The sequence below is a fragment of the Lactuca sativa genome, chromosome 9 (genome assembly GCF_002870075.4).
Source record: "Lactuca sativa cultivar Salinas chromosome 9, Lsat_Salinas_v11, whole genome shotgun sequence".
Classification (NCBI taxonomy): Eukaryota; Viridiplantae; Streptophyta; class Magnoliopsida; order Asterales; family Asteraceae; genus Lactuca; species Lactuca sativa.
This window is the reverse complement of record NC_056631.2, coordinates 4,057,114-4,068,249: the sequence shown is the minus strand read 5'-3', so window position 1 is coordinate 4,068,249 and position 11,136 is coordinate 4,057,114. Positions and strand designations below refer to the sequence as shown.

The following is an 11,136-nucleotide window of genomic DNA, read 5'->3' as shown; positions in this document are numbered from 1 at the left end:
ACGGAACAAAATCAGCCCAAATTAAAACCAAACCCAATTTGACCCATTACTTCAACTGTTGGGTTTTGCATGGCCCACGAGCCACAACCAGATCTAAACGATCGGATAGGTCGTTCCTTCTTTTCTAGATGATTTTTGTAAGCATTAGTATTTAATGGGAGAATGAAACACATTATTATGGTTGAATTAAAAAATTAACAAATTATATATATATATATATATATATATATATATATATATATATATATATAAAGACTTTGCAGGAGATGCTACTACTTTTCAAGAAAAAATTTCACAAATTTTAATGAATTCACCCCCAAAACTTTTTTTTGGCTCTTATACCATTTGACATGGTATATATATATATATATATATATATATATATATATATATATATAGGGTAAAGTGAATATACCTAACAACCTTATATAAGCTTAGGTACCTAACCACATTATAGTACATTGTTTTGCATTATATTTCCATTGCAATCGTTTAAGGTTCTTAAACTTCAACCCATAACTTGATTTACTTCCAAGACTTTCATACATTCACCATTATATTCCTCCTACACCATTTGATTTGTAACGGTAGTATATGAAGCCCATTAGGGGGTCTCCAATAGAAAGACGTCATTTGAAGGAAGATAATGGTGAAAGTCCAAAGATTTTGGAAGCAATCAAGTTATGAGGTTGAATTTTAAGAACTTTGGGTGATTACAATGCAAATATGATACAAAATTACGTAGTATGATGTGGTTAGGTACCTAAGCTTATATAAGGTTGTTAGGTATATTCACTTTACCAATATATATATATATATATATATATATATATATATATATATATATATATATATATATATATATATATATATATTGTAGAGTGTCATACAACTTTCATAAAAATCAAAATAATATAATGACTTTAAATAATATTTTTATAAAACAAATATTTTTGTTTTTAGATAATGTATTTGTTTGTAATGATTTTTAATACTAGCTCTTATGAGCCATCTAGCATCGTGAATATGATTATTATTTAAAATTATACCTTGATTAGTAGGTTTGTAAGAATTCTTAAGATTTTGCTCAGAATTATTTATAGATTCTTGAATTCTCTGTATTCTTAAAAGAATATCTCTATTAGGGATACAGTTCATTAAGATTTTGTTAGACATGATTATTAAAAACGAACAATATTTTAACAAAAATTTCAAACCTTTTAGAATTAATAGTTAGAATAATTTGAAATGAAATTATCATGGAGAAATAAAAGTAACAACAATTGAATAAATACTACTAGATAATACCTTTTTGAATTAAGTTTGAATTACAATCAGTACATACATCTGGAGAAATAATTATTTGAAAATCTAGAGACTTGGAACATCTACTAGTAGATAGAGAAACTCTTGGAGATTTTTTAGAGAATGAATATTTTTCTTGTGTTTCTCTACTAAAACATAGTTTCTATTTATAATCATCTTGAAGTCTTCAAATCTTCTAGTGATATTTGACGTATGATCAAGTGGCCAACCAATAGAAATAATTACTTGTAAATGGTTGTCCTTGAAAGTGGTTGTCATTCATCTTTTGAAGAAATTGTTGTTTGTAATCAATAACCATCTTTTTTTGATAAAGTATATCATCATAGAGCATCTTCTAAAGTCTTTTGTCTTCATATCATCATTGATGATAAATTTGATAATAAATTTGATAATATTGATTTATACATAAATACATACACCGGTATACTCACATAATATATACATACACCCGTATTTGAAAATCATAATTTTGATAATAGAAGAAACGAAATACCCTCCATTGAAGGTATTACACCAAATTCAATGATAATAATTGCTTATTCTTCATAAGGATCATCAAAAGGGTCTTAAGCGTCTTGAAATAAATCATTATTTATAGATTTTGGATAATCGTCAGAAGATGGAGTTTGGCGAATTTCTTGAAGTAACTTTTGAAGTTCTTCAGGGGAAGAACTAGCAGCTTCTTTAATTCTAGCAATTAAATCGATATCAGTTTGAGGAAGACTATTGATAAATGTGGCTTCAACTTCTGGTTTTTGAATATATATATTCATTGGTAACGTTTAATTACTGCTTGTTCGTTAGCTTGAGAAATCTTCATTTTGTCCCACCATTTTGAGCGAAATTGGCAATTAAGCAATGGAGGAGAGGAATCTTTTGTTTCTTGATAATGAAAAGTCCAGGACATGATCCATGGAACTTTGAATAACATGGTGAATTGTAACATATATTCAAATTCTGGAATTTGTTGAATAAATAATTCCTTAAATTTGAGATATCCAACACAAATTTCTTTCGGTAAACAATTTGGAAGAATTCTCATATATTTATACGAATAGATAAACCATCTTGGATATTCACATTTGAAGTTCAAATCAAAAGAAGATAAACCATTAATGTGAATAATTCCGAATAAAGAATGCCTTAGTCCACGCATCTTGATGATCATAATAGGAAAATCGGGGATAAGCAGGATAACTTATAAGAGGTTTTTCAGAGTGAAGATTTGGAACCCAATTTTCTAGAGAAATTATCTTGATAATATGAGCTTTGCTAAAATCAATGTTTCCTTCTTTTGAATAAAAACGATGAACAAAATTGACTGAACCCGATTCTTGCAATATAACTTGGTAATATTCTCGAGTTTTATATGAATCAACATAAAAAGTTTTCCCTTGACCAAAAAGGTAATTTGTGAGAATATGAAAACTTTGATGTAACTTATGGATTTGAAAGTCTTCAAGAATTTGGACTCTTGAGAAATTTGGATTAAGAACATACAGAGTTTTAGTAGAAAGGCTAGGAGTAATAGATTTTTTAGTTTGGGGGTTGGTAGGTTTTGCAAAAGGGCTTACCATGTTGGTTGGAGTAACGAGTTTTGACTAAAGGAAATTAGAATAGAGTTGTGAATTCTTAGAAATAGGAGTTAAAGGAGAAAAACTATTTTGAGTAGGAAATGGAACAAGCTTCTGAGAGACGGGCTTCTTGTCATCATTTTTGGAAGAGGAGGACGAACTCATTTTCCCTACAAAAATTCCCGAGAAAGAAAGTCAGGAAGCAAATTATTTTCTCCTTTTATGAATTCTATTTCGAAATCAAAGTTACCTAAGAGGGCTTGCCATCGAGCAAAAATTTGTTTGGAAATAATATTTTTAACATCCTTTTCTAAAATTATTTTGCAGATTGTCAATCTATTCTTAATAAAAAACTTTTCATAAATAAATCATCTTCAATTTTTTTTGATACATAAAACAATGCTTAAAATTTCTTTTTTGACAATTGAATAATTTTTTTTGTGTATCATTCCATGCCCCAAAGTAATATCAAACCAACTGTTCCTCTTTTGAGTTAACAAACTTTTGTTTTAAAATTCCTCTGAATCCAATATCACTAGCATCGGTTTTCAACTATGATATTGACATTGGGATGAGGTAGATTTAAACATGGCAAAGTAGGAACCTTTTGTTTTATATATTTAATTATATATGTATGTTTTTTAGTCCATGGTTCAGGATTATCTTTTAATCTATTATAAAGCGGTTTACATATAATCCCTAAATCTTTGAAAAAATCATGGATATAATTTAAGCATCCTAAAAATCTCTGAAGTTGTTTTTTATCTTTAATTTCATCATAAAATTTAGTAGAAAATTGCAAGTTTCTTATAATAGGTCTAATAGTTTTTTTGACAATATCATGTCCTAAAAAACGAATTTCATCTTTAAATAAATGCATTTTTGCTACAGAGACAGCTAAAACATTTTATTAAATTAAATCATGAAATTGATTTAAATGTTTGAAATGTTGATCAATGGATTTTGAAAAAATTAGAGCATCGTCAATATAAGCAATAGCAAAACTACTTATAGGAGTTATGATTCATAATATTCTCGAATTCAGAAGGGACATTTTTTAATCCAAAAGGCATTACATTCTATTCAAAATGTCTGAAAGGAGCATTAAAACTAGTTTTGTATTTATCTTCCTCATGAAGTTGTATTTGACAAAATCCATATTTCATATCAAATTTTGAAAAATATTTTTGAATCATAAAGTCTTTTTAGCAAATTTCATTTATTAGGAATAGGATAAAGAATCCATTCTAAAATTTTGTTTAAAGGTTTATAATTAGTAACTAATATTGGTGATACTCTTTCTAATTCTGCGACATTCATAACATAAAGTGTTGAACAAGACCATGATGATTTAGAAAGTCTTATGAGTTTTTTATCTAATAAATCTTGAATTTGATTTTTATAATGAATTTCTAGTTCATTATTCATGTGAATGGCTCTGATTTTGAAGGAATATCTTTTTCATTAATTTTTTTTGTATATGGTAATTTTACGATATGTTGCTTTCTATTCCAAAAGGCATTAGGAATATTAGAACAAACATTTTTCTCGAATTTCAATTTTAGAGTTGTTATTTTATTTTGAATATTATTATCATTTAATTAATTAATTATTCGAACATCATTTATGTCATTAATAAGATATTTGGCTTGTTGTGTTTTATAATTAAGGACATTAATAGTTGAATATAGAGGGGGTTCACAAAATTTAAATATGAATTCTTTTCCAAAAACATTGGTTCTTATACCATCATCATGAACCATAAAAGGATATAGTTTTGTTATAAAAGGTGTTCCTAAAATTAAAGGAGAAGAAAGATCTTTTACCAAAATTAGGTGAGTTTTATAACAGTAATATTGATCATTACAAATATGAACATCAGAAACTTTATAATTTACAATTAATTTTGTACATCCAACACAGTAAGTCCGCATGCAGTTTTTTCATAGAACTGTGTAGGAAAAATTCTTTCTTGAATACATTTCATATCAGCAGCACTGTCTATCAAGGCAGTTAGGTTGATTTTAAAATTATTTTTGACTAAAGTAATATGAGTGTTTCATTTTTGAGAAATTTGATTATTTATAATTTTACCAATAGTTACCTTTTCAATTTTATTTTCTTCTTCATTATTAATTTCTATATTTTTGTTTCTAAAAATAGAATGTTTTTCTTTTTCTAAAACAAAAAGTTTATTTTTTATTTCTTTTATTTCTTTTTTTACTATTTTTAATTTTTCTTGAAGTTCTTGTATAGAAATTGGTTTTGCTTCAGTAAATCTTTCATATATATTTTTTAAATTAAAATTTTCATTATTAGCAGGAGTTATGTTGTTATTTTTATTAAGCATCTGATTTATTAGTAATTGTTGAGTATTTTTATCTTTTATAAAATCTAGAGAGTTTAGAAGATCTTTATCATCTTGTGAAAGAACATTAATAGAACTACTGAAAATAACATTGATTAAATTATTACAATGACATTTACCAATACATTTGCATGTATCAGACTCTTCTGAACTCGAAGTAGTATGTTCGAGAATATTTAAATCATTTGTTTGAAAATCATAAATACTTTCATCGGTATCTAAATCAGTATTTAAAATATTTTTTCTTATTTGTTCTTTCAAATCTTCAGAAACATTTAACTCATTTACTTTTGTATTAGCATAACAATTATTAGTTGTATGACCATTATGCCCACATTTATGACAAATAATAATATCTTTTGATTTTCTTTTAGATTTTTTATAAATTGGTTTATAAGGTTTTTTAGATTTTGAAGCGTAATCCTTGCCTTTTCTATAATTTTCTGGAATATTGTATTTCTTTTTCTTGAAATATTTTGAAGGTTTTTCCTTATATACTTTAGATTTTGAAGTAGACGGATCATTCAAGGGTTGATAACCATATTGTTTGCAAAAATTTCCAAATTCATTTTTACTGTTAATTCTATCTTTTTTGAGCTATTCTTTAAACCTAAGATCAGCACAAACCACTAATCCCTCTTAATCAATGTAGTTTATTAAATATCTAGAAGTTAAATTTTGATAAGGAATGATATTATTAAAATTCTCTCTTAATTTTTGTCTAACTCTTTCTGCAAAGAGTTTTGGAAGACCAACAATAAAACGTTATTTCCAATAAGACTCTTTACAATCGGGTATCGAAAAAACTTTAACAATATAATTATCTCTATACTATCTAAAATTAGTAAGTTTTCTGCAACGTAAATTCATTAAATTTTTTGAAGTTTTTTCTTGAAAAGTAGTAGGATCTCCTACAAAGTTTTTGACTTTTTGAAAAATTAAACGTTCATTAAGCTCAAAACTGAAGGCTGTAAAACAATCTTCTAAACTAGACGAATGAGATGATTCACAACCTTCAGGTTTTCAGAAATTGCTGAAAGGTATCATAAATCGCCTTCAGAAGTGGCTTTCATCGTCTGGAATCGTCTCCCTCTCGCATCTGATAATGAGGGTTGTATTTACAGGCGAAACAGAAACTTCTGGAGAAAGAAATTGATAAGATGCGATCGTAGGTTTTCTTAAAAACACATAGTAGGCCGATTTAATGACGAACATCGCTTATCTGGGCTTTTTTTGGACAACATGTGATCACATGTATGCTATCTGCGATCGCATGTACTTTAAAATTCTCCAGAATTGTGTCTGAATGAAGGCCGAAGCCAAATTTGAAATTTCTTGAGTTGCGGCCCAAAGCTGCGATCGCATGTTCATTTTTCCCTTCCATCTAAATTATCAACACGAAAAATCCTCAAAACTGTTCTGTGAACAAACATGCGACCACACCTACGATCGTAGGTTATATATATATATATATATATATATATATATATATATATATATATATATATATATATATATATATATAGAAAGGATCAAAAGAGAACGCGAGAACAAGTATATTTATTTATGATTACATGTATTTATTTGTGGATAAATGATAATTTTTTACGCACAATCAACATGAATATGTTTTATCTCTTCAATTGAAACTAGTTTATAACCCGTGAAACCACGACTACAAAATTAATTAAACTTTAATAGTTAGAACACAAAATTATTTATCAGTTATAATCGTTAATTTAAATAAATATTATATCACCTTATAATTTCTATTGATTTTATTTTAATTTTTATTGCATTGTTATTAATTTATTGTAATTAAAGTGAAAATTTTAAAATTAGAAATAGAGAATTAATAGGTTGACAAGTGGCATGTATTAATTAAGAGTTTTAATAGGGTGACACATGACAAAAAAAGTATAAAATGTGTATTAATTAGGAGGTATAATATGATGACACGTGTCAAAAGGATATTAAAACTATTCTTTTATTATAATAGAGATTAAAGGCATAAAAATTTATCATTTCTCTACAAATGAATACATGGAATCACAAATAAATATACTTTGTTCTCGCGTTCTCAACCTTTTTAGTGTTCTCATTTGATCCTATATATATATATATATATATATATATATATATATATATATATATATATATATATATATATATATATATATGCGATCGCATATAGGAATTTTTGGCTCGCTTTGGAAGCAATTCTTCGGTTTAAGCACTCCTTGTTATTCCTTAGCATCATTCTTCAATTCCAACTTCATTTAAGCTCCAAACGTGCATCCAATTGCTCCTAAAACATTGATCCATTCGAACTATCTCAAATTGACACAAAAATGCTAGCAGTACAAGAATTCTGATAAAATACATGAGATGAACATTATTTAAATAAATGACATGCTAATGTACAAAATATGATGCTAGATGATAATAAAAATTACCCTAACAGATGCATAAAATGACATCCATCGTCATGTTTTTAATATATAAATTGTTTTGAGAATAAACCATTGAACTCTCTATCATTCCTTTCATGTCTAACAATTTTTCCTATCAATGTGTATGTGAAGAGCGAGATAAAGAAGTCATATCATGTAAATAGCAGGTAATGTCGCATTTTGATAATGTATATGAACGATTCACTAGCTCTCGTTACAAAAGCTAAAATAAAAAATTTATGGCACAAATAAATTACTCAATTAGTGGATCAATGTTCCTATGTTGGCTCAAGAATGTAAAATGAATAAAAAAAAGTACTGATGCAAATTAATAATAACCACAACTTACAAACTTACAACGAAATCTAATGAAGCGTTTAAGATAATAAAATAATATGTTGTATTTTGATAATAACAAGTTCATCATATTACATCAATTCATTTTGGTTCAATTAGATCCATTGTTACATCATTATAATATTTAGTAACATTCAGGACACTTGTTAAAAATAGTAATCGGAAAGTCTTTAGTTGCAAAGTTACTAATCTGAAACTCGATTTGGTCACCGTTCCTATTCACACTCTCAATATCAATCCAAAAGAATGCTATTTTAGCCTTCACACCACTTAATTTTTCTATTTTGTTTTTAGAAATCATCCCTGTGATTGTAGAACTATATCTGAGTTTATATTTTCCTGCACGTACAACACAACTGCTACTTAAATCAACTGAAAACTCACCACTTTTAGGATCCAAATTATAACCAACAACACCTTCTGGAAGAAGACCAATAGGGAGGTTGTATTTCTTTATAGCATCATAGGCCGATGGTGGACCTTCCCCAAACACCAACGAAATAAAAAGACAAAGAGATAAGCAAATAAAAACCATTCTCATTGTCTCCCTTCTTGGTTTGGCAAATTTCATTGTTTTTCTTAGGTGATGGGATTCAATATGTTAGTCTTTTAACATAGATGATATATAAAGAGATCCAAAAAGCATAATAACATTCATTACATATGATTTAATGGTAATTATATTTAATTTTTATTTCAAAACTTAGATTAATTTAAGTGTTTATTAGTAGTTATTGTATAAAATTAGAGTTTAATTATTTTGATTATGTTTTAAGACATGTTATTTAGTGTGGGAACCACTCAATTCACATGTTGTGAAACATAACTTAGATTACGTATTAAATTATTGATTTCTATGTTCTAACATATGCATTTCGGTTGTGAGAATCACTTAATTCATACCTTTTGAAACACAAGTTAGACTAATTTAGTTCAAACACCAATTTATTTTTTTAATAGCTAGATTTTATAAAAGAAGCTAGCAAACAACTAGAAAATTACAAAGCAATAACTAGAAAAGAGTTTGATAACCAATGAACCCATTTAGTATAAACTTTAGAGTTTCTAAAAATAAACCAAATAAAATAAACACCAAGTCATTTAATTAAAGTATTTGATACAACAGGATCATGTACACAACAAGTCATGTATGTAGTGTAAAATAATAATTACTATTATACGAGATTATAAATCACCATTAAAAAAGTATATATTTTTATGTCTTTGTCCCAAAATTATCAATATATTTTGAGCAAAAGGAACATAAATTTTAGGATAATATCAGAAGATTATTGTATTATTAGGTCAATTTCATTTGTTCTGCCATGAATATTATGGACCAATATATATATGACTTATACAGCATGACAATTTACTTGAACTTAAATTTATAAACTCATATTGAACTATGATTGTTATATGCTTTTGAATAAATTATAATTTCCATCCTCAAATTATATTTAATATTTTAGGATATGGTATAAAAAGAATGTTGTTTTTCTTTTTTGGTCTCTAATGCAAATCTCTCTCTCTCTCTCTCTCTCTCTCTCTCTATATATATATATATATATATATATATATATATATATATATATATATATATATATATATATATATATATATACTGTAAAAATACGAAAAACAAATTTTATCTTATAAAATGAATACATGTACTTTATAAATTAAATTTATTATCAAAAATTAGGGATAATAATTTTACATTGGAGGGTATTATGATAATATAGATTTAAAAGTGGTTTTAACAACCGTTTCTCTTTTTTTTTTCACGTCCTTAACCACTTTTAAATTTAAGTTTTCATAATAAAAATGTCAAAAAAAAACATGTTTACTAATATGAAATAATTTCTCATGTATCATCGATTATCACCATGTAGTTCAAAGTGTGGATGGATTCTTGTACAATATAAAGTTGAGGTGACACAACTATTACTAAACTCATATAATATACGAGTCTTACAACTATTATATATCTACCCTAATAAATAAAGATATTTTTTAAAATATTATTTTCGGAACTTGAATTAACTAAAAAAAATATAAAAAATTAAAAAAAAATCCGTTTTTTTTGAAAAATACGTGAAATATTCTAATAGAATATTATACTGATATATTCTAAAAAATAATTTTAAAATGCAAAATAAATGGAAAAATCTAAAAATTCTTTTTTTAAATATTATTTTTGGAACTTGAATTAACTAAAAAAAATAAAAAAAAAATTAAAAAAAATTAAAAAAAAATCTATTTTTTTTTTAAAAATACGTGAAATATTCTAATAGAATATTACAATGTACATATTCTAAAAAATAATTTTAAAATGCAAAATAAATGGAAAAATCCAAAAATTCTTTTTTTAAATATTATTTTCGGAACTTGAATTAACTAAAAAAAATTAAAAATAATAAAAAAATATGTCTCACGGTCTCACAAAATTAGACCGTCTCACATGAACCACTATATATATATATATATATATATATATATATATATATATATATATATATATATATATATATATATATATATATATATATATATATATATATATGCGCACCACTAATTATTAGATGTTATGTTTTTGAGATTATTGTCTCAAGCAAGAGCTCTATTTTGTCGACTGGACATTCCGTTCATCTAATTTTTTATTTATTACAATTTTTTGTCTGGTACGATTATTGGTTGACTTTGTTCACCAAATGAATATTGTATTATAGTTGCGTTTTCAAATAAAATTGATATATATATATATATATATATATATATATATATATATATATATATATATATATATATATATATATATATATATATATATATATATATATATATATATATATATATATATATATATCATAATAAGCATTTAGCCTTAAATGTTGAATTGTAAGAGATACAAAACTTATTGCAACACATACAACCATTTTATGCATTGAAAAATACTAAATGTTATCCAGTTAGCATGTTATCAGTTGATCAGGTTTTGAATAGGTCTTTGCACTCATCTTTAAATTGAATCGGTCAAATATGAGACAACATTCCT

The 11,136-nt window shown here is 25.7% G+C and overlaps 1 protein-coding gene across 1 annotated transcript; it reads right to left on the bottom strand.

Annotated features, from left to right (window-relative positions):
• Positions 1-8,202: 8,202 nt before the first annotated feature.
• Positions 8,203-8,649, bottom strand: LOC111921043 (uncharacterized protein At5g01610-like). Its single transcript, XM_023916629.1, has one exon. The coding sequence runs from the start codon at positions 8,647-8,649 to the stop codon at positions 8,203-8,205; it is 447 nt and encodes a 148-aa protein (XP_023772397.1).
• Between the last annotated feature and the right edge of the window lie 2,487 nt (positions 8,650-11,136).

Excerpts from the sequence above, each read along its gene's own strand:
- LOC111921043 (XM_023916629.1), bottom strand. The coding sequence starts at position 8,649 with ATGAAATTTGCCAAACCAAGAAGGGAGACAATGAGAATGGTTTTTATT.